Source organism: Cottoperca gobio, chromosome 9, assembly GCF_900634415.1.
Source record: "Cottoperca gobio chromosome 9, fCotGob3.1, whole genome shotgun sequence".
NCBI classification, from domain to species: Eukaryota; Metazoa; Chordata; class Actinopteri; order Perciformes; family Bovichtidae; genus Cottoperca; species Cottoperca gobio.
In genome coordinates, this window is record NC_041363.1 from 11,226,896 (window position 1) to 11,250,962 (window position 24,067).

Below are 24,067 nucleotides of genomic sequence, written 5' to 3' on the forward strand. Positions count from 1 at the left end.
GCACGCCTCTTTTCAAAATAAAAGCCTTGTTGCCGAATGCCTCGATATTCTTTAGGTTATGTGAAAAGATGAGTCACAAGTGTGAACTTCCAAATGACCCGTGTTTTCGTGTTTTTGCTGGAGACAACAAACATGTTCATTCTGGATGCGTTTTGCAGTTTTCGTTTGGTATCAAACAGAATTGACAGTTTTGCCCAGGTGCAGTGACAGCTTATTGTTCATGATAATTTACATTTCTTAACTCTCTGCTAAGAATGACCTAGTGGACATCTTTCCCAGCCACCAGTAAAACATCCACATACAATAAAAGCTTATATTTTAGTGCGGCCAACACGTCATTTACATAAATGAGAAACAAAAGAGGGCCAAATGTTGAGCCTTGAGGCACACCACATGTTATGTCCCTTGGCTCTGATACAGTCCCTTCAACATCACAGACCTGGGTTCTCCCTGTGAGATATGTCTTGACCCAGTTAACAGCCGTATACCCTAGTTCCAATGACCCCACAGGTGACACTGGCTGGAATATAAGATCCAGGCCAGTTGCTTTGTTTTTACATAATGAGGATAGCATTATTACTTTTTCTACTGAGACAGGCCCCATCTCAAATGTGTCAGGAATAACATTTTTACTTAGGTAAAAAGCGTTCAAAAAAGGCAGTCCAAAAATCCCTGTGCCATTGGGTAGTTTAGAAACCAGACTAGTGGCAATAGAAGATTAATTTTTCTAAAAGAGACATTGTTTTGGTTAATAAATTGCCATAAATGCCTGACATATCAAATACTATATGATTACCCAATATTTTTTTTGTATTTTGTCAAAAGGTGCAATAAACACTTCAATCTCAAAAAATGCGAATTTTCTTGATATTATTTGATGTGTCAGGCTTCACAGCGTTGGTTTATTACAAGAACGACCTCGCATGGTATATAATGTGACATAACTGCATATGTCTTCTACCATCCGGATACTGTTCAATTAGCGAGTTTAAGGGACGCGGCTTTTCAAAATAAAAGCCTTGTTGCTTAAAGCTTCGTTATTCAGTAGGCCATAGGTCTTCAACAGGGGGTCCGCGGAGGTACTGCAGGGGGGTCGCAAAATTGTTTGTAGATAATAAAGCAATAAAAAGAAAGAAGAAAAAGAAATTAAAAACTATTTTCAGCAAAGAAGATACAAGAAATCAGTCGTTTGGGATGCTACCATTAAAATAATACACAGATCTAGGTTTGATCTCTTAAAAATATAAACCTATTGAAATCAAATGACCATGTAATATTTACAAAAGCACCTATCCCACCGACAACCGCCGTTGTGATTGCTGCAGTCAGTGTAATTATAGCCTACTGAGCGGTGTACCCTCACAGGTAAAGAGATCCCTATAAAAGAAAACTATTTCATGTGACAGTAAGTCGGTCATTTATCTTATCACTTGTTGTTATGGTAAGTCCATATGTTGTCATATTTACGAACATAGAAGCACTATTACATGCAAACACATGCAGAATGCATTTTTAAATATATATAACCAGTCAATTATACTGATTATATAAATATCTTTATATGGTATAAGACATATTGGTTATTTTGTTTGATGTGATATAATTGGTTGTATTTACTGTCCCTGTGTTTTAAGCTTTGAATCACTGAGGGCCTCTTAATTGTGTTTCCTCACCCCCATGGTTGAACAGGATTATTTAATCACCCTCAGATGTGTGACTGTGGTGTGCACTTATTAGTTATATGGGCCATAGTACAGATACTGTTGTTGATCTTAAAGAAGGGAGGGACTGAAACGTTATCAAAAATAAAACAGGAAAATGATATGGAGTCAGAGTATGCAACACTTACACAACAAAACATTTGTCAACCAGCTAAGTGTGTGAGTTCCCCTAATACTAATGAAAATGTATATCTGGTACAACAAGTGTGCAGTGGGGTCATTTTGCCAGTAGATGGCGCCACTGTTCCCTTTCAGTTTAGTCCCAAACCTCAGTTTTCTCCTGCTTCCAGGTGCTGCATTGAGCCCTTCCGCTCTCCGTACAGGAATGTGAAGACTGCATTACGTCAGTTATCCTGCCAGCGACAAGAAAGGGAGCCTCGTCCAGTAGGAGTGCACTCGTTTTTTTTTTGTTACTTTTTTCTGTGAAGAATTAAAGGGATTTGTGTGTTTTTTCCTGAGGTATTCAGAGCTGTGAGTGCTCCTGGGTAAGCGACGGGGAGGAATTCAACGTTGAAGCGGCGCATCGCAGCTCTCCTGCTTCAGTATGAGCACTTTGTGAAAGGACTTGAATAACGACGACACTCAGAAAGTAGATGGAGGAACCAGAAGGTGAGCAACATCTCAGGTTGTGACTTTAACTCTGGAAAGAGGAGAGGATACATTGTTTTCTTTAAGCTAAGTGCTGTAGGCTAGTCTTATCGTTTTACACGGTGAATTGATGCTATGCTGAAAGTTTCTTTTTGGTACATCTTCAGTGTTACGTCGAGCATACCTGTTGTCTACGCATTTCCTTACCAGATACGCAGATTTACTAGTTTTATCTACTTTAACCAGATTTTTAAGCTAGGCCTACTCCAGTTGTAAGTGAACACTGTCGTTTCTTACAGGTACAAACAACTGCGTTTACTGTGCGGGATGTGGAGGAGGAATTCAAGACTCGTTTCACATGAAAGTCCTCCAGGACACCTGGCACAACTCCTGCTTTCAGTAAGTGTTCCTGTTTATGCTTTTAAACACGCCTGAATTACTCTGTACCGTAATGAGCTCAGTCTTGTTAGTCTGATGAGTGAATGCTTTGTTTTCATAAAAAGAGGGGGAACAGTTTGCATTGACATGGACACAATTGTTGTTTTTCTGTTGGTTGACATGCTGGCTGCTTTCTCTGTTTGGGTGTACTTACAAACGGCCTTGTGGATAATCCCAGAAGCTTCTATCTTGTAGCCTCAACATGGGCCTCCTAGATCTGTTTTTTCCCCCCTAACAATTCACGATTGTTTGTTTTGTGCCTCTCTGCACTAAATGAACCATGTAGGATGTGCATTCCTGCTACTGTCACAAACCTCTGCATGGGGACGGTCCAGGTTCTTGAATATAGATTAGTCGGTGAACTGGTCCCTACTATCCTGGAGGACTTTGCTCAGGCTCTCTGCCTCTGCTCTGAGGCTTAATGATTGCCACATTGGAGCTGATGTGAGCTTTCTGGTTTCACAGGTCACTGCCCCATAGTGAGATATCTCTGTGTGGGGCAGTGTACCTGTGGCTGGGTGCCGACATACTGTACATGCCTGCATGATATGTCACTCGTAGGGTTTTCCCCTTAACGGCAACATTCACTTATTCTCATGTGAGTTAAGAAAACTGACGACACTTCAGATCAAAGTGCTTCTGGACAAAACTCTGTCACTTGATGTTTGAATTGGACAGCAGGATCACAGCTGGATCTTTAATGAAAGTAGTTAATTTTGACTGCCTAATTTGACTCTAACAATATAAACGGGTGATTAAGAAGTGAATGCCTGGATCAGTGAATGGAGCTGATTGGAGCACAGCAAAAGCCACATACTGAAGAGTATAAAACCAAAAGAATTCTTTGGTTTTTATGACTGGAATCTGGCTCGGGAAGACTACTGGCACGTCCAAAAAGCCCTAAGAATAGAATAAAATGTAATTCTGCTGACTGTTGTCGCTTAATGACAACTGAAATAGGTCTCTTGAAGTTTGGAGCCAGTATCCAGCTGCACATTGTCCTTTCAAAAACCTTGCATTAAACCTTTTCCAAACACTGACTCTTAAATGACACATACAGCTTCTCCTGAGACAGATGTGTTATTGAGCATTGATCCTCTCCCTCCCTTCCTTTTTGTATTTTTATACTCCCTCACATTTCTTTGGCATCCTCCTTATTGCAGGATCTGTGTCTGTTACACTCTTTAAAAAAAAACGTGCAGATATTAGATATTGTTGCATGCGTGTGGGAAGCCAGACATATTCAGTCATCTAAATGAGCTGCAGCTTGTCCCTCTGAGGTTTGGGTTCAACAAGGGTAAAGATATGTCCACACTGCAGTAATTAGACACTAATCATTGCACACAATTATGGACCTAAATCTCTGAATTTAAGTAAATTGTCCAGCAAAATAAATGTTAATGTGATCCCTCCTGTGGTGCTCCTATTGTTTATTGTCCACATGCTGCCACTCTCTCCTCCATGTACCTCCACCCTGTGTAACATTCTTACAAGCTGACGTCACTTTTGTTCCACTAAACCTGGCAGTGTTATTGAAGCCTATAGGTAACGGCACTGCTGGGCTCTGCATTCCTAGACAGAGATTCAGAGATTTGAGTCCGCTGTCTCAGACCTTGACTGCAAAATCTTTTGTTTTTTTGAACAAAGAAAGGCCTCAAAAAGAGTATTGTATTTCATATGTTTAATACACGATTGGGTGATATTTAGTCTTCTTGATCTCTTCACATTTACATTTTTTTTGTAGTTAAATATCAATAGTGTGAACATGCATAAACAAGGAATCCACACATACATTTTGAGAAACTTAATACTTTTACCTCTGCCAAGGAGAATTTGTCTTAACAAAAACCAGCAGATCTTTGTTGATTGAAAATCCGAGGTTACTATGACATGTAATCTAAGCCTACATTAGTCACTGTCCTTGTGCTATGAATAGAGAAACAGGTGTCGCTCTCCACTCCTTAGAAAGAGGTTGTTTTGGAGAACATTTGGAGCACAACAGTCACACGCCCAAAGATAAGGTCCTATTAGAAGTAAAACACTCTCTTACTATCTCCACTTCATACTCCAACAAAGGAATACACTCCAGCAGGAATTTAAGGAAATGAGTAATGTTTACTTTGTAGTGTTTGTGCAGGCAGGACCACTGCATTGTTCATTGAAGAATCACCTGAGTGTGCACGCCCCCCCCCCCCCCCATTCACCGCCAGTCCGTAGATTACTTACATCACTTTATCTTGGTATATTTCAGGGACATAAAGGGCAATCATTATAGTGTTGTGTAGGAAAGCTTTTTGTTCCGGGCAAGGTGGAAGTTTTTGTTTTTCCAGCCACGCCTGGACAGATACTGAATGTCATGCATACCTGCACTTTTCTTTACTTTGAGTGTGTATCTTTTATCTCATTGGACCAAATGGGTGCATTGGTATCACCAGGCAACACTGATACGGACCCTACCAGTACTGTTGTTTAAGCTGTAGCTAGACCAACACTGTTTTTTGAGGAGGATACCAATGGCAAATGTTTGAGAGTAAAAAAAATAAATAAAAATGGAATAACGATATATCGACAAATATGCATTTTCTTTTTAACATAAAAATAAAAAAATCTCTGGATCCCTTAGACATGCATATTAAATACTTTGGACCAATAGATGTACTATATAAACCTGCCAGTGCTTTAGTGCAGGTCAGGTTGACAAACTGTAATGACAAAACCGTTTCTACATTTCTGCAAACAGCATATTTTGGAAATTTCCTTTCTGCAATTTCTTGTTACTTTTCAGCCGACCTCTACACCAATAATAATGAATCTACGTTAAGGACTGACTAGGGCCCCATTTAAATAGTTTGATAAACAGAAACTAGAATTTTGTGTACGCGGCATCTTTCAAACACAGACACGCACACATCCGATGAGTGGCCTTTAGAGCAGCTGTGGCCACAGAAGCACGGCTACCATTACTCATGCAATCTTTACCTCAGCAAACTTTCAGCTTCGCCTCCCCTCATCATGTCAGAGATGATGAATCAGGCAGGAGTCATTATTGACTGACCTCGGGTTCATTCTTGATCTTTGTTGTTGACTGTGTGTTTTCCAAACGTGTATTACTTTTCTGTCCACAATAGACTCAAACATATGGTATTCCCTCAAAGTAATATTTCTGTCTTTATACCATAAACATGTGAGCATTCAGAGGCAGTTTCCAGAAAAGCATCAGCAGAGCTCTGTCATGTTCCTATAGCTGTGATTTATAAATAGTTGTTTATCAAAAAGTCAGTTGGAAGTTTATTATTGTAATCAATCTTTAAAAATAAAAATAAATAATAAAGTAATCTGTAGTTCAGAAGGAATTATTCCTGGGAAAAGTTTTGCACTCCTATTCAATTGTAAAACAATATCCAGACAGTAATGACGCATGTCATTTATTGTGATTCATTCGTCTGCACTTCATCACCTGTCGCTTTAAGCATCTTTGCTCAAATGACGTAGAAACCAAGGAGGTTGATAAACCGTTGGAGCACTTACAAAGTTAGATTGCAGCATCAGGATTGCAGACGTACAGTATAGGAAACCTAATCTCCGACAAAGCAATTCATCCTTGATGGTATTCTGGCAGTTGAAACTGCTGCCACTATTTTGCATAACCAGTGAAGCGTGTTCAGGGATCGCTCATAGGTGCTATCCAGGCAGCGGGCGACTCCGGCATTCCTCACTCTGAACACTTTGTCCCGGCCAAAACTGTCCCCTTATTTCAAAGTGTCCTCTCTGATGACAGCTTGGATCAGTCAGTATTATTTCATCATACAATGGGACAAAGTCCTAATATTTACCCTTTTTTATAAACTGTTTTTTTGTACAATTTCACTTAGTTGACACTGAAAATCAGATTAATATACATCACTTGATCAATGTCCCTGACTGAACCCATAATGTTAGTTATATACTTTGCACCTTTTAACCAAAAGGATGCTTTGTTGTTATTTACACTGACCTAGATAAGACAACGGCACAATAAACGACAAGATGATCTGAGGACTTTGCCCCTGCAGAGATGTTTTTAGCCTGTTTTTAACGGGCTGTAGTTTGTTTTCAAAGTGATTGTGCAGTTTTCTCTTAAAACAACTGGATCCTATTAAGGTGCTGGAAATTGGCAAAGTAATATGGCAGCCTTATTGGTATCCAAACTTTCCTTGAATCCACCATCTGCCGGGGCTTGCAAGAGTCTCCTTTCTCAAAAGTGGAACAACATTTTGTGCTGTCAGTTTTTCTTGCAATTTAACTCTGCGCAAATAACAGCACACATGCGAGACCCAGCACATCTCAGGATCGAGGTATTTGCTGTGCCCATCACCTTGTTAAACGCAACAGAACATGTTGTCATCGTCAGGAACATGCCCCCAGCTTATGTTCCTGACCTGCCCAATCTTTGAGTTGAAAGTATGGTTTTCAGCTGTGTGATTTATTGCTTAGCTTTATTTTACTATCTAACACCATTCACTGGTAATGTTATGTGAGGAATGGGTTACGTAGATTGGGCGACGGTTCAAATGTTTAACTCCTTTTCTTTTTCTCGATATATATGTGGCGCTTAGCTCTTACCTAATTCTGTCTTATAGTGTTTGAATACATCATTCAAACCAATAGTTAGTAAATTGATAAATAATTGAGGCGTTTGTCTACTTTTGTAATGTGCAAATGTGACCAAGACTGCTATTGTCCTCTCAGGTGTTCTGTGTGCTGTGACCACCTGACTAACTGGTACTATGAGAAGGAAGGCAAGCTGTACTGTCGCACACACTACTGGGAGAAGTTTGGAGAGCTCTGTCACGGCTGCTCTCTGCTCATGACTGGACCTACCATGGTAAGTCTGCTGCACTCATTGTTTACCACTTTTGACCCTTTTTAAGGCAATTTCAGTCCAAAATATTGGACTAATGGATGACTTAACATAACATTTTATAAAACTAATTCAGTTTGAACCAAAACCCGAGAGAGAGAGAGAGAGAGAGAGAGAGAGAGAGAGAGAGAGAGAGAGAGAGAGAGAGAGAGAGAGAGAGAGAGAGAGAGAGAGAGAGAGAGAGAGAGAGAGAGAGAGAGAGAGAGAGAGAGAGAGAGAGAGAGAGAGAGAGAGAGAGAGAGAGAGAGAGAGAGAGATATGAAAAGAACGTGGCCGTTGTAGCAAAAGGGTGCGATGAAGCGTAAGAAGTGAAGTGAACGATACAAGGGACTCAAAGTCAGGATATCTTTGACTACGTTCTTCTCCCCCAAGTCTCCCAACTTTATGGAAGTGCTATGCTAAATAGCTGAAGTACTCTTTTAAACGTGGCGTGCTAGCTTACTTTCCCATGATTTGTTTAGCGAGCGTTACAATCTTCCACGCTTTTGCCGTTTGCTGGTTTGTGATTGCGTGAGGCTTCAGTCTAATAAAGCTCAACACTGGGTCAAAACCATTAGTCTGTTTGCTACATGTGATTGCCAGGCTTTTAAAGTCTGCCTTGCCGTGATCGTATAACAACAATTGCCAACAATTTCCTCCTCTACTTAAATAATACCAGAATGCCCGCAGAGCGTGTCAATGCTCTCTGTGTTCCAGTTTCTCCCCACTGCTTCAGATTCATACTAACATTTATCAAAAGGCAGGGGGGAGTGTTCTTATGGCGGTTATTACATTTATAGATGGGTGATACGTTACTGTTGGCGGCCGCTGCTCAACATGGCAGATTAGGCTGCAGACCACGCTGGTTCCTTCTCTGTACAGAAGTTCTCCTCTGGTTCACTTCCCCGAGTACACAGAGGATGTAGTGGGAAGACGCTAGAACACGGGGCGGTTGTAGAGCCCATCATGTTCAGTCCTCTGTGGTGAGGTGGCTCTGTAGATATTACCCACAGTCCACCACTTATATCATTAACTGTGCTGGGTTTTCTTAGTATCTGTTGTTAAAGCAACACTTTTATAGGAAGAAATAACACATTCTTCCCAAAACAAATTTAAAATAGTATTGATGAGCAACAGATTTTTGAAACTTCTAAAGAAACTGGGAATTTGAGAAGTGGAGACAAATGCACATTGGAACTATTGCTGAATGATATTTAAAAATATATATATCACCAGATGATGTCACAGAACCTGTTTGTGCTCAACATTATTCTTTCTATAACTAAAACAATTCCAAACGACTGACCTTTGCGTTTCTTTTTGCAACTAAATCTTCCTTTTCGGTGTTTCTTCTTCTGCTCATCTTCAGTTTGCAGTGTGAATAGCAGCGCCTGCTTTAGTTGGTTGATAATTTGATCAAGAATGATTGCGATCGGTGGACCCCCTGTGCATTCAGAGCCTGCGTGTGACTCACTAGCCAGAAACTCTGTGTATTCAAGAACCCCTTTTTAAATCAGAGTAAATCATGTTATGTCAGACAGACTTCTCTTGTAGATTAGTCATGGCAAATTAGAACCGTGCAAGTTTTCCTTTTTCTATCGAGCAAAGAAAAAGTTGAATGCGTTTCAGTTAATTTGCTTTGCACGTCCTGCGATGTGACTATTGCACATGCACATATCGTCATGTCGATGCTGAAACGAAATATCGTGCAGCCATACCTAATGTAACAATCACGTCAAGTCAAGGTAGATTTATAGTAGCAGTAAAAGTCAAATTTGTCACGAGAGAAACTGGCGTATGTTGAATTTATTCCAAATGTCAGCCAGCTTGATTTATTATCTACAAGTTGAAACATGAGATTGAGGTGGCAGCAGCTCTTGCTGGTCACGACCAGGGTCACTTGTCTAACATGGAGCCAGACTGAAGTTTTTATTTTTGCCACCAAGTGACACACACAATGGAGTCTTCTATTTAGTATTGGCCTCCTGCTTCATCAGCCAGCGAAGCCAAGTGTTTTTGGCAGAGCTGATTTGGCACCGCAGCCTCTCAGCCAGAAAGAGAATCATTGTGGGGCATCAGCAGAGGAGGGTCATGCAGAGCCGCTGCTGCTTGTTAGGCCTTCAAGTCCACAACACTTATTGTTTTGGCCTGTTTTAATTATTTGTTAGTTTATTGATTTGAAGATGGTTGTTGAACTTTAAGCCACTGTTTTTGACGAGCCTTTCTTGTGATTTATCTGCTTTTGCTTTTACCCCGTCAAAATGAGACCAACTCGATTGTTCTTCACTTTGATCGTTTTGCCAAATTTGTACATCTCTGTCTTGCGGTTGAAGCCCAAGGCAGGTTGTGTCGGTGGCGGTGGTTTTGCTCTTGGCTTGAAGACAGGGGAGTAACAGACAGACTACTGAGATGTCACAATGCTTCGGCTGTCATCACTGTAATCTCTCTGTAGCAGCAGGGACTCCTTTCCCAGCACTGACTCACTGACTGAGCTGTGGGAAAAGATATTGGTTTAAACTTCAATGTTCTTAAATCGCAGGAAACTAAATGTGTCCCAAAACCATACTACCTACTAATATTCTCACCAGGTTTTGTGTGTGTTGTGTATTTATACCAGAAAGGTGAGAAAATAAAGTTTTCTGTAAAAATAACATTATTATAAGTGTAAACATTATATGGGGAAATTGAGGAGCTGCTCACAGCTGAAATAAATTAAAGCAAATTAAAGTGAATTGTTTTGAAACTGCTTCAGGAATTATAATAATTATAAAGTTGCAGTTTTATTGACACCCAATGTGTCATATTGTATAATTTCCTGTTTTTATGAAATGGTTAATTATGTTGTTTTTTGTACTAACCAGACATGTGACTCAAGAGGTTTTTGGTCCAAGTCTCACGTGTACGCGTGTACGCGTGTACGCTCGCTCGGATGACGTTACACAGACACTTGTAATGTCACCATTGACAACATTGAATATATTTTATATTTTAATATTCAAATTGAAAACAAAGACAAGTCATTCGAGTCATCGTGTCTCAAGTCATTTATTTTCATCAAAACAGTGACTTGAGTCGACATCTCTAACTAACTGCAATTACTGTATATCATAAAGATTATACTACTTTTATACTATCACACTGTAAGTATGTCGTAAAAAAATTGGCACACATCCTGTGTTTTCAAAAGAATTCCTAACTTCCTAAAGCATCACTCGGGTGCATGTATAGATTTTCCACAGAGCCACATTTAAAATGTAGGCTTAACACTTGGATCTCATCATTGAACCTGAAATCAACATTTCCTGAGCTGAGGTATGTGCATAATTAGAGTAGCTGGTTGCTGAAGCGCAGGAACATTATCTCATCTTGCATGAGAAGTCAAGCATGTATCATAAATTTCAGAAAGGGAAATCGGGCGGTGTTAATGAGAGAGAAAGCGCATGACTGTGAGCTGGTTATAGGGGGGGGGAAGCGAGAAGTCAGACGAGTGGCTCAGACCTGCAGAGGGAGGTGACATCATACCAGATTCCAGACAGCGTGAGAGTAGCAGGTGTTACGACTGTGTCACCGCTCGCAGCGGGAGGAGGGCATAAAGCAACACGCAGCGCAACACGCTCAAAGCACAGAAGAACTGGACAGCCGCCTCATCATCGGCATATAACTTTATTCTGCTTCGAGTCGCAAGAACGTTTTGAAGACCAGCCCACTTTGTTTGTGGTTCCAGGTGGCCGGAGAACACAAGTATCACCCAGAGTGCTTTGTGTGTCTGAGCTGCAAGGTGGTGATTGAGGACAGGGATACCTACGCCTTAGTCGAGCGATCCAAACTCTACTGGTAAGACGCCCGCATAATCCTTTTTATTTATTGTTTTTAAAGCTTTTTAGCAATATTCACTGCAGCTGGCAGTTTTTTGCTGTAGTTTAACATCCTTTAAACACCACTCTCAATATATTAAGATCAATTATATAATGTGGAAGAAATAGTGTTGGTGAATGTGAAGACGACATCTTTTAGTGGAGTTCTAGTTTGTGCTTTTTTGTATGAACCATATTGTTACGGAGGCATGTATGACATTGAACTGTAATACGTAGTGAGATTGTTACTCTTATATAAAATGTGTATTTAACTTCAGGTAACATGTGAGTTTATTATTCAAAGATGGACTTTGAAGAATAGCAGTGTAGTCAAGTTAATGTTCAGCCAGTGATGATGATTATTATTATTATTATTATTAGTCAGTCATTATTCCATGACTCCTTTTAATTTGACGTAATTGTAACTGAACAACAAGCATGCAGTGATTCACTCCCTGTTCTGTCCTGTGCAGTGGAAAGTGCTATAAGCAGGTGGTTCTTACACCCATGTTGGAGAAACGCTCCGACGAATCGGTCCTAAACTCCCTGCCGCACACAGTGACCCTCATCTCAATGCCGTCTGCTGCAAACGGCAAGAGGGGCTTCTCTGTCACAGTGTTGAGGGACGCCAACGACTCAGCAAGTGTTCAAGTCAAAGAGTAAGTGGAACCCGATGGAGGCTCACCTCCATCAACCTCTTGTTAATGTGGGGACAGCATGAGTAATGTACAACTGATTATAGGTTTGCTAAATAGCAGGGCACTTGTGTGTGTGTGTGTGTGACTGCAAGAAAGATAATTATTGATAGCTTAATAAGATGCAAGAGATACTTTCCTTTATAGTGCTAATACTCACATATGGGTGTTGGTACTTTGTTGTTTCAGAGTCAGAGGGATGCTTATTAGCCCAGAGGTCCGAAATGCCATCCATGTTGGGGACAGGATCCTGGAGATTAATGGCCTTCCTGTCGGGACATTGATGCAGGAGGAGGTGGGTCTATACCTCGCACACATCTCTCATGGAGTGATGTGTGATCTGAAATACTTTGAATGAAACTAATTAGTGCCACTATTAAAGGCAAGTCCATTCCTTGAGTGCAATTTGCAAAACTATGTTGTTCTATCACATGATCACATGCAAATGTCATTTTTGGCATTCCTCACATTCCCCCATCCTTTATACATTCTTCAGCTGGGAGAGGACGCTATGCGGAACGACTGCACGTATCCCATCTCATACGTTGCTTTACATTTGCTGAAATGCAGTCATGCTTTCTAATTAGTTATGACTGTTAATCTGATTCAAAGTAAAGTTATGCAAACTCTTCCACTCTCTGCCTTTTTATAGTAGAAGTATAATCCTTTAGCAGTTTATTGGGTACACCTAAAACTAATGCAGTCTAATATAACATTCCTGCAGTTAATCCTACCTTCATGAAGGTTATAATTAGTTATTGGTAAAAACGTACTTACACCAAACCTCTTTGACTTTGATAGAAGTTAATTGTTACTCTTCTACCCCTTAAAAATAAGAACATTAGAATAAACATCTTTGTTATAATTGTATATACACAGTTAGGTTAAAATGAAATTTGATTGATGACGTGGAATCAGGGGAATCTCGGTCTGAGCGATTATATTCCCAGGGACTAATAATGTTACACCTGCTCAACCCTAAATCTCGTTTTGTTTTGTTTTGTTAAGGTGGATGATCTTATTCACCGCACCAGTCAGACGCTGCAGCTGCTCATAGAGTACGACCCAGTCAGGCAGCGTTTAGACCGGCTCAGGCTGGGTTCACCAAGAACAAGTCTGGGAGTCCCGGCCACCTCCCGCATGCGTCTGTCCTCACCTTCTGACACGGTCCTGGAGAGAACTGATGTGGTTGATGACGGCACACTGAAAAGGAGGTCTTTGAGGTATGTTAGATCTGCCAAAAAAACACACTTGCTTACATATCGTGAGTCTGTAATTAAAGAGATGAGTGCAATCAACCATATGTCCTCTATTCCAGGCGCAGTAACAGCATATGTCAGTCACCCGGGCCAAATTCTCCTAAAGACTCCCCTTTTATTACACGAGACATCAGCCGCTCTGAATCCTTGAGATCCTCCAGTAGCTGCTCTCATCGCATCTTCCGGCCATGTGACCTCATCCACGGGGAGATCTTAGGAAAAGGCTTCTTCGGACAGGCCATCAAGGTCAGCCTCCAACCTGCATCAGTTCTCCACCGTGTATTTTAACTTCTACCATTCGGGACGTTTTGGTTTCCTTGTGCAATGGGCTTCATGTAATACAAACTCTTGTCCCATTACCAGGTGACTCATAAAGCCACAGGAGAAGTGATGGTGATGAAGGAGCTTATCCGTTGTGATGAGGAGACCCAGAAGGATTTCCTGAAGGAGGTTGGTAATCTGCAGCAAGAGGCCTGCGCTACCTCTCACACAGAACCGAGTCCTCTGGCTCTGCATGTTTTATTATACTCGTGTTACTTGTTCCAACTTTGTACCTTGTTATTTTGAGTCTTGTGGGAAAACATTCGTTAGATTTTTATGGTATTTTAATGTTTTTTTATCATGGATTACATTTTTGAAAAGTGATTTAGAGATTATCAGTTTGCAATCGTAACGGTAGACTTCTTTTTTAACTCGACCTCTGTTTCTGCCGGATCTTCAGGTCAAAGTAATGCGATGCCTCGAACATCCCCACGTTCTGAAATTCATTGGTGTGCTATACAAGGACAAGAGGCTTAATTTGATAACGGAGTATATCGAGGGAGGCACCCTGAAAGACTTCATCAGAGACATGGTGAGTTAAACCCCTTCCTCTCGTCCTTCACAGTAGAGCACACGCTTCAGCGGCCACAGAAAGAGCTGTGTGCAGCTCAGAGTCGGGTGGGAGGGTGCTGACCTGAAGTAAACTCTGCACTGGTGGGGGGCTCTCGGCTCCTTAGTGGGCTGGCTGACATGTCAAGACGTGGAATCAGAAAAGTTGTAGAAAGTGTTCCCAGGTTTGCTCCCCTCCTCCCACAGCGGACTGTTTTTGAGAAGAAGTTCAGTACACGGTCCGATGAGGAGAGGGAGGGTGTTGTTGTTTTTTGCCTCTAATTATATTTGAAGTATGTGGAGGAGGGCCAGTTTGGTTTCGTTTTCCTGTCTCTACCTTGGTGCAAGATAACTTTGTATTTACCTGTTATGCATTATGGCCTCTGAGGGAGCTTCTATTCATTTCTCTCTCGTTTGTTTTTGTCTTTATTTGGGACTAACAGGATCCGTTTCCATGGGAGCAAAGGGTGAGCTTTGCAAAGAGCATAGCTTCTGGCATGGTGAGTTGGCCTCTTGCAAAGACATTACTATTAGTGAAATCTTTGGCTGCTTTTGCGGCTGCCCAAATGTGTGTTAATGTGCTCAATGGCACAGGGGAAGCGTTAAAGATGTCATCAGCCACAGAAGATGTGTGGATAGTGCTAGAAAAATGTTACTATGTATTTTTTGCACATGTGGATTTTACCCTCCTTGTCTTTCCTCTTTGTTTCAGGCCTACCTTCACTCGATGAGCATCATACACAGAGACCTCAATTCTCACAACTGCCTGGTTAAACTGGTAGGTGTGACATGGCGTCTTACCAGCCGTTGCACAACATATAAACTGAACAATAGTAATAAAGGGTGGGAACGATTTGTACAGTTCATGTACTGAGTAAAAGTTGGCCGGCATTCAGCTGTGAGTACAAGTATTTCCAAGCCCTGTGATTTTCTGAGACAGTCGTGTCTATATGGACAAGAATAGCTTTAAAACAGTTGAACGTGAACTCAAGACAATATTACATTGTTTTAGCAGATTCTACTAGCATCTAAGAGCATTTAATATATCTATGATTCCTTAATATTATGCAGCATTTATTCTTCTACTGAAAACTATTTTTAACCCGATATTCTGTTTAGTTACATCTGAAAAATGTACATTTATCTAAAGTAAACTTTAAATAATGCGACTCTTAACTGTAAAGCAAGTTTAAAATGTAACCATTTCGCGTCATCCTTCAACAGGACAACACTGTGGTCGTTGCCGACTTTGGACTTTCCCGACTCATAGTAGAGGACAAAGTTAAGCCTCCACCTGAAAAACCAACCAATAAGAAGAGGGTGTTCAGACGTATCGACCGTAAGAAGCGCTACACTGTCGTCGGAAACCCTTACTGGATGGCTCCAGAGATGCTAAATGGTGAGCCACTGACAACATTGTTTTTATTACCAACTTGATTTACAGAAGATAATTCATTATGTGTGACTGCATTTACTCAATCCTTTTTAATTTGATGTTATTTCAGGTAAACGCTATGATGAGAAGGTGGACATTTTCTCCTTTGGAATTGTGCTCTGTGAGGTAAGAACATCCTGATTATCCGCCTTTATTTTTTGATGGCATACTGTCGCTTGGGATTGCATTGATTTTTTTCAGGCATCTCTAAAATACTAGACGTGGGAGCTTCCTGGAAAACATCAATAATATATTTTTATCAGATCATGATTCAACACAACAGTGTCAAAATATTGGATTGCCAAGCAACTTTCAAGTCTCTACAGATCTAAAGTACAGTTGTATTCTTTAGGAATTCATCGACATAATGCAAAGTAGACACCATTGTAGTTAATGGGTTGCAACATGTTATGGCCCGGATATTTCTCAAGTGTGTTTCTACTTTTTAACGTATTGACACTTACCTCTTCTTCTCGCGTATGATCCAGATCATTGGAAAAGTCTATGCAGACCCCGAGTGCCTCCCCAGGACTCTGGACTTTGGCCTGAATGTTGGCAAGTTTGTGGAGAAGTTCGTCCCTGAAGACTGTCCAACAGCTTTCTTTCCACTGACTGTGGCCTGCTGTGACCTCACACCAGACAACCGGTGAGCGCCCGCTGTTATTGCCATGGATAATAGCTTACAATTATGAAAAGTGGTGGTAGAGCACTCCTTAAGAACCCGAACAACGCAAAATTAAGAGTTATGCAGCAGTTGGGCAACAACAAATGATGGAACTATTTAATTGGCTCACTCAAATAACCACATGAGAAATATGTGTGCCTTCACCTGGAGAGATATTATCCAGCCAATTTGATCTCAAGAGTCTGTAAAAGCAGTGGGGGAGAAAAACATCTGACGAAAGCAGATGTCATCTCGACCTGCCTGCACAGCGACACGCCTCTGCTGCCAGATTGCTTCCTTATGTTTTCTCTCAAGCTTGTGAGTCTAGTTTTAACCATAAATCCCTCTGTGTGCCCTCCCTGCTCTTTTCCCCTCCTTCAGCCCACCTTTCCAGAAGCTGGAGGATTGGTTTGATGCCATGTCCCTGAACCAGGAGCTGGGGATCCCCCTGCCCGCCGAACTGGATGAACTGCATCAGAGAGTGAGTCGACTCCATTGGCCTAAAGACGGCTCCAAATCCCAGAGCACAGATCAGTCCTCAACGGCAACAGCGGCCTCTCCAGACACTTCCAGCATTACAGACAGTGGCCCTTAGGACCTGTGCCCCTCTGCTATGACCCCTCTGAATGACTGCACTAATACTGTAGATGAGATAAAGAGGGAACTTGTATTGAACCCGCACCATTTTATAACTGGATAACCTGTGTGGGACCTTAACTCTGACAGTGCCAGTGGATTTTGATGTGGTGGAAAGACACATTTCATAAAAACAAGTGTTAGTAACTAAAAAAAAACGTTTAACCCTATTAAGCCCCCACACGCAGGGTTGTACTAATGTTTACTGTGTGTGAAGATAATATTGATCCTTTTACCTTTTTAAAAAAAATCAAATGACAAGCATCTCAGAGTGGAAGACCTTGACGAGTCAGATGCGACAGCAGTTTAGTTTTTCAGGCTCTGAAGTTGTTGTTTGCTATGTGTGGAATGCACAGTCCTTCTCGCACTTCCCTTCACTGCAGCAACGAAAACAAAGATGCAACACAGTGTGGCTGATTGACAAGTCTGTGTAAACAGGGCACGGCTTGAAGAAAACAGGTATGACTTAAATCAGCAGTGGGAGCAAAACACTCACTGACCCCGAATAGTTTCATCACTCTGACATTTGGCACAAAACGTCGAAGGAATGTTTGGGGTTTTTTTTGTCTTAAGCACCACTGACCTAATTTTTAACGAGATGATTACAAGTATGATTCTGTGCTTTGTAGTCTTGACAATTTTTAATGGATTTCTTAGAATGATGAATGAACACTTAAGATTTTTTTTACTGACATTTTGTTCAAAGTTTTTATCAAACATCTGAGGCCTATTTAAAAAGAAAAACAGGACAGAAGCTCTTTTGGCTGTTATTAATAATTGTCAAGAGATAATCGTGCAACAATTTACCATAAAAGGTTGCTTTGTACATAACTGGATTTTTTTCTTCTTAAGCAATGTATATAAATGTGTACATAGTATTGCTCTAATTGGATATTATTTTCTAATGGGAACTCTAGACTTTTAGACATTTCGTCAACGACGGACGTTTTTACCTTTTTGCTATCATCATGCAAGGTACTGACGACCAGTTGTAACCACTATTATTTATATCACTGTAGTGTTTCATAAATAAACCTTCTTAAAGTTGGCTTTTTATTGTCATTCTTAATTTTTGCATGTCAGTAGAAGTGTTGCTAAGAATCATCTCCTGCTCGTAGATCTGTGTTTGCCTTATAACAAACACTGGACACAAAAGAAAAGAAAGATATCCCCCAGCAATAAATCAGTTTGCAGCAAAAAATGACAGCTGAAATTATCATATTTTATAATTTGTTTGGAAATCAATTGATAAATTACTCTAATTAATTCCATTTTTGATTTAGTAAATTAAAAAATAAATCATAAAACTTACTGATTACAGCTTCACAACATCATTTCTAGCTTTTGTCTGTGTAACAATGTACATTTTTAAACATTTAACACGTTTAAAGCAGATTCAAGACTTTACTTTGGTAACGTCTGCATTTGCCAATTTTCACATTTTATAGAGTAAATGGCTTAATGACAAAATATTAAATTGTTTAATCGTTACTTGTATTCTCAATGACTGGAATAAGTATCTTCCTTTAGTACAGAGATCAAAACGTTGTTTTTTTCTGTCGTTAAGATGTTTTTACATGCCTCTTCAATTCTCTTTGTCCTACTTGTACTTATAACCTCATTATCTTTACTTACTTAAATCATTGGATTAACATGAGAAAGTATGTATCCAAGAATTGCCAACAGAGGGAGCTGGTGCAAAGAGTTCCTACAGTGAACAAACCTTTTATAACAAGACACTTGTAACAGTCCAAGCTTTCATGCTGTATCATGTTCTTCTTCTATGTTAAATAAACAGATTACATCACATCAGTGTCTGAGTTTGATGTTTTATTTCAGTCTCAGGAGTGAAAATTCATTCATACAAATACAAACGCTGAATAACAATATTTTAAACACATTGCTTATATGAAGAAAATAATAGTTACAACCAGCACACAAACACTTAAAAGAATTGAGCAGCAGTAACCAAAGATTATCAGTGATGTGGATCCAGCAATAATCACAAAACAAGATCAAGTGGAGTGACAGCAAACACACTTCGAAGTAACGGTGCATTATGTGTAACAAACTAAAGTCTTCTGTGTAAGATCATTTCTATTTCCAGGCAGATATTTTCTAATATTCTTCTTCAATCAGTAGTTCTACTTTTTAGGATGCAAAAAGATGGCCCCTGAATACAAACATACAGCAGGTAACCATGTGCATGCACTCATGTTTTTGAATGAACAACACCAAACTTTGGACTGTTTCTATTCTACTCCATCGCTGTCTCCACCCTGAAGCATCAAGTGCATAACTCAAATGTCTGAATCTAGGCTTCTTCAGCACTTCAACACACTCGCTGTCCTGCGCTACAAAGACAGACTTTTTATTTTTTTCCGATTTCTCTTTTGCCTTGTGGCAGTGCTGTTTTGCCTGAAGACTATCTACTGTCTCTCATGCTTCCTGAGAGCACTCTGTTTATTTCCTGTCACTCCTTAACCTGAGGAAGAAAAGTCCTCTTTCATATCAGCCAGTGACCGCCCATCATGCTTTGTAAATACATCGGCAGTCGAGTATAAAGAGAAAGAAAATTCATCCGGGTTAAAAAATAAACAAATACATTCAGAAGTATCATGCTAAGGCAGAGTTAGAGGCCTTCCCTTGTCTTTAGTGGGTCTGTTTTACCTCATGTCCCCTCATCCTGTCTCAGGGGAGGATATTTTTGGACACATCTGTGTCACCAAGAAAAAGTTTCTTATCCGCGTCTCCCTCGGCACAGCCAACAGGTCAATAGAAACGAAACCTCCTGTGGAGAGAAACTTCTCCACATGCAAACATACTAAAAAACTAAACATTATGAACCCCCATTCCAAACACCATGTCTTTATAAAGAATTGGTGTCATTACACACCATTATAAACACTGACTAGTCCATTCAACTAGCTATTTATACTGTTATTGAAGGGGGCAGTCCATAACCTTATTTTCTTGGTTATCAAATGTATCAAAATTAATATTAAAGACCTCATGACAAATCTTCATTCACAACAGATTGACCTTAAAGGTTTCTAGTTGTTAAAGAGTGTGTCCTCAGCTTATCTAGCTTGTGCCTCTGATGTATAAAAATCAAAGTGAGGGGACACAAAGAACACAGCATTCAGTTCAAGTCTTTGGAGCGAACACTGCTCCCCTACTCCCTTTAAAGCAGAGGTTACGCAGGGAGGCAGAAAGGAGAAATGAAGATGTGAAGAAGTGTTTTGGTCCACAAAAATGTATCATAGTCCTGCGTTTAAGGACTACTCGCCTCCTACTCATGCTCCGGGGGTACCGGCTTGCTGGCCCATGAGAGGCTCCCCTCCCTCCACACCCTCCACACCCTCCTGATTGGGGATCGTCTCTTGCTCCGCTGTGATCACGATGGTGTTTTCGTCCACCAGCTCACAGGTGGGGTTGGAGAAAGCCGACAGGGGCAGGGTGATCCTCTGCATCTCGCGCTCATACACTCGTTGCTCATGCTGCTTCTTTAAGTCCTGACCCCTAAACACAAACAACAGAGATTCATTATGTTCATCAATACGAATGTCACGTGATCTAATGGTAATGAAATAATATTGATTGTAGTCACTTTAATTATTCCTCAAAGCTTAAGATCAAAGCTTTCATGCAAAGAAACAATCAGTGTCAAGTCTTATTTGGCTGTTATCATTATAAAAATAGCTACCATAGTGATGCCTTAAGTAGTGGCTGATACTGTGTACAGCACTATTTTTATGGGGGGGTTACCCAAGCAAAAATATTCATGATAAGGAGCCTTAGATAGCATACTGTATGTAGATAACGGAGTCTGTTATAACTAGTGCCAGGTCTACAGAGAAGGCAAGCGACAGATGGTGAGAGGGAACAGAGAGCCGACAAGCTGGAGTTTATCTACTCCAAGGCAACACAGTGATGCGGGGCAGCGTGAGACTGCTTTCTAATGATCTGGAGCCAAAACAAAGCAATATATAGGTATAGGATAGCTATCTTGGATTCAAAACACGTCCTAGCTGCATGCTTCAGTGCAGCATATTGTGAAACTCTGTATGTCACCACTGATTCTTTACACTGGGGTGTGGTTCATTTTATCTTCAAACATATCACATTCTCCAGAATCTATAATGATTCTTTGCCCAGAATTAGTTGAGAATATTAATACCACTTTCATGTCTGTATGGCATGTAGCAAGAGCCAGCAGCGTGTTGGCTTAGCTTAGCACAACGACTGTAAACAAAGGGAAACAGCTAGCCTGTTGAAAAGTAAAAGCCTGTCTGCACATGTAAAGCTCACAATAGTAATACTTTGCCATTTTACTAAGGGTTGCATGGAAGGACCAGAAACTTCCTGGAGCTGGTTGCCTGCCCAGTAAACTATAGAGGCTCGCTGCTCCCCCCTGTTTACAGTCTTTGTGCTAAGCTAAGCTAACTTTCTGCTAGCCCCAGCTACATATTTAACTGACAGATATGAGAGTGGTATCCATCTTCTCATCTAACTCTCAGCAAGAAAAATAATAAACATGTTTCTAAAATGTCGAACTATTTACTATTTAAACAATAATTACAAGGTGTTCAACAAGAGATGTTAAAACACAACAATCTGATATGATATATTTTTAACATTGGGGGCCTGCAAATGGCGTATATTCAAAACACTTCCACATCACTGCTGAGCCTGAGTGTTTTCGGGTGCTATTTGCAGTGCTTGTGTAAGGGAAGCCTGCTAGGGATCTGTGTCCTTGTCAGCACACTACCTACTCATACTGGATGGTCAAGAGCCTGTTCCCAATGGAAGTATATTATGAACCTCATCATGGATTACACCCTCTCTGGCCAGGAGAAGTTGAGAGTTGAATGAGTTCATTTATATTGTAGGAGGCGTGTGGAAGTCTACAGCCACTCCTGGCCAGTGGAGGGGCAGTTAAATTGTAACGAATAAGGGCATGCTTGCCACACAACTATCACATTACTGAGGGTGATGTCACTGCACGTTGAGGGCGTGTATAAACCCTCTGAAATAACATGCTGCTCCTCCTTATTATTAATCATTGCCTAAAAATAGAAAACAAAGACAGGGGCTTGCCAATTAGATTTAACGGCCAAATGCAGACCTGTAAGGGCATTTTGTGCTGTGCCAAAGGGAATCACAACATTGGGGTCCATCATTTTGCACATTACATAACTGCAGCGAATCTGCAGGCTTCTCCATCCAATCCAACCTCTCTTCTCTTTCAAGAATATTAAATAAGAACGCTTAAAATAGACTTCAAGCATTTCATTCCCTGCCATCTTCCTCCCCATGTTCTGTTGCTGATGTTGTGTGATAAAGGCATTCAAATTGCTGCATCACATCTAAGCGGAACAACAGAGAGAGCATCTCTGGGGAGTGTGAGCAACAGCTGATGCCCTAAAGAGCATTAAACATGCATGATATCACTTGTTTTATCTAAATCATACTACCATTTCTAGTGCACATCCTAAAACGATGAACAAGACTACACGAGCCAGTGGAAACAGTAAGCCACAGCGAAGCATCACATCTTGACACTGTGTGTCACAGTTATAGCAGACGTACACAATGTAATAACGACATCCTGGAAACAGTTCAAATGCCTCTATGAAGAGAAGTAAATTCTCTACATTGGGTCCTCTTTCATTAAATGAATCTAAAACTGAACCAAATGATTGATGATTGAAGATGTTGCTGTGGTTTAGATACTGACCTCTTATAGAAGTAGCCAAATGTGATGCCTACTCCGAGAATGATTATAACCGCCATCATGAGGATGCCGATGATGTAGCCTGAATAACAAATGTAAAAGGTTAAAAACTGAACGTATAAACTGAACACAAAGATATTTTGTTCATTAGAATGCATAACGTATAACTGGAAGTATGATGTACCGCCAACATACCGAGTGTGCCAAGGTCCTTTTTCTTTTTGGGTCCTGTGTGCACTCGCTGGCTTATTCCCATCACTGGCTGCACTGCAGCAACTTTTCCCTGAGAGGCTCCTGATTTGGCCAGCTGAAAGCTCTCTGTGGAGGGAACGGTTGCTGTCGGCTTGAGGGATTCGGCCTGTGCTGCTACAGTAGAGGCTGGTTCTAAAGACACAAATACACAGTTCAATTAGTTTTAATTGGTGATGCTCTCAGTTGTGCTACTGCTGATGTACTGCCAATGGAAAACAAATCATATCAAGTAGTGTCATTCTGGACTGTCACCTCCACTAGAACATTTTAACACACAGAGTTGGGGTGAAATGAAGAATGTACTGTAGTATAAATTTGTACATTGATTTTGCGATATCATCTATACCTTGGCATCTCTCCCTTTACTATCTCAGGGTGTATTAGACCATTGTGGGTTATGTCGTAAATCAATGAGCAGGATTGCTTTGTGGCTGCATAATTGTTATATGATTTTTGCATTAATGTGATGAAGTGCCTTCATTTGTTAGTTTTTGAATTTTCTGAATTAGCCAGAAAGGTTGTGAATATCCGGTTATTTTGTCAATAACAGCGTATCAGTTAAGTTTCCATAAAATATCCTTTATACCAATATAAAATAAAATAATAATCATTGTATAGTAATACTTCATCAGTTGGGCCATGTGATCTAATTTCTGCTCATTCAACAACATTAACAAAAACTTTCTAACCAGCAGGACTGCCCTGACACTGCTCTCATGAAGCTGGAACGTAAATCACTTAAAGGATCGGTTAGCGCATGCTTTTTTTATTATGTGCGACACAAAGACAAGCTCTGCATGCTCGACTCAGTCTCAGGAGACAGGAAGTCAACATCTGCTCTTTAACTCGCTTTCCATTCGCTCCACACAAGTTGTTGTTTACGAACTCCGAAGTTAAAGACAGGAAGTCATACATTGAAGCTGCTGTCTCCAAGCAAAGATTGTTCCTCTCTGCCAATGAGCTGAGGTTTGGGGCGGGGTCAACAGCTATTCTTCAAACTGAACTTTCTGACTTGTGACTGCAGGGCTTTGTTATTGTG

The 24,067-nt window shown here is 40.6% G+C and overlaps 2 protein-coding genes across 2 annotated transcripts in view; one reads left to right on the forward strand and one right to left on the reverse strand.

Moving 5' to 3' along the window:
* Positions 1–2,059: 2,059 nt before the first annotated feature.
* Positions 2,060–18,848, forward strand: limk2 (LIM domain kinase 2). The gene is made up of 16 exons (XM_029440772.1): positions 2,060–2,330; positions 2,609–2,708; positions 7,476–7,611; positions 11,351–11,460; positions 11,954–12,139; positions 12,365–12,470; positions 13,184–13,398; positions 13,494–13,680; positions 13,798–13,884; positions 14,156–14,287; positions 14,748–14,804; positions 15,017–15,082; positions 15,529–15,703; positions 15,810–15,865; positions 16,228–16,385; positions 16,785–18,848. The coding sequence occupies exons 1-16, from the start codon at positions 2,315–2,317 to the stop codon at positions 16,996–16,998; spliced, it is 2,001 nt and encodes a 666-aa protein (XP_029296632.1). The 5' UTR covers positions 2,060–2,314; the 3' UTR covers positions 16,999–18,848.
* A 6-nt stretch (positions 18,849–18,854) lies between these two features.
* pik3ip1 (phosphoinositide-3-kinase interacting protein 1) overlaps positions 18,855–24,067 on the reverse strand; it is a 7,257-nt gene continuing 2,044 nt past the window's right edge. The window contains exons 4-6 of the mRNA XM_029440775.1: positions 22,972–23,160; positions 22,780–22,858; positions 18,855–20,561 (exon numbers count right to left, since the gene is read on the reverse strand). Of these exons, the coding sequence (XP_029296635.1) occupies positions 20,336–20,561; positions 22,780–22,858; positions 22,972–23,160 (494 nt within the window). The 3' untranslated portion in view covers positions 18,855–20,335. The remainder of the gene's footprint in view (positions 20,562–22,779; positions 22,859–22,971; positions 23,161–24,067) is intronic.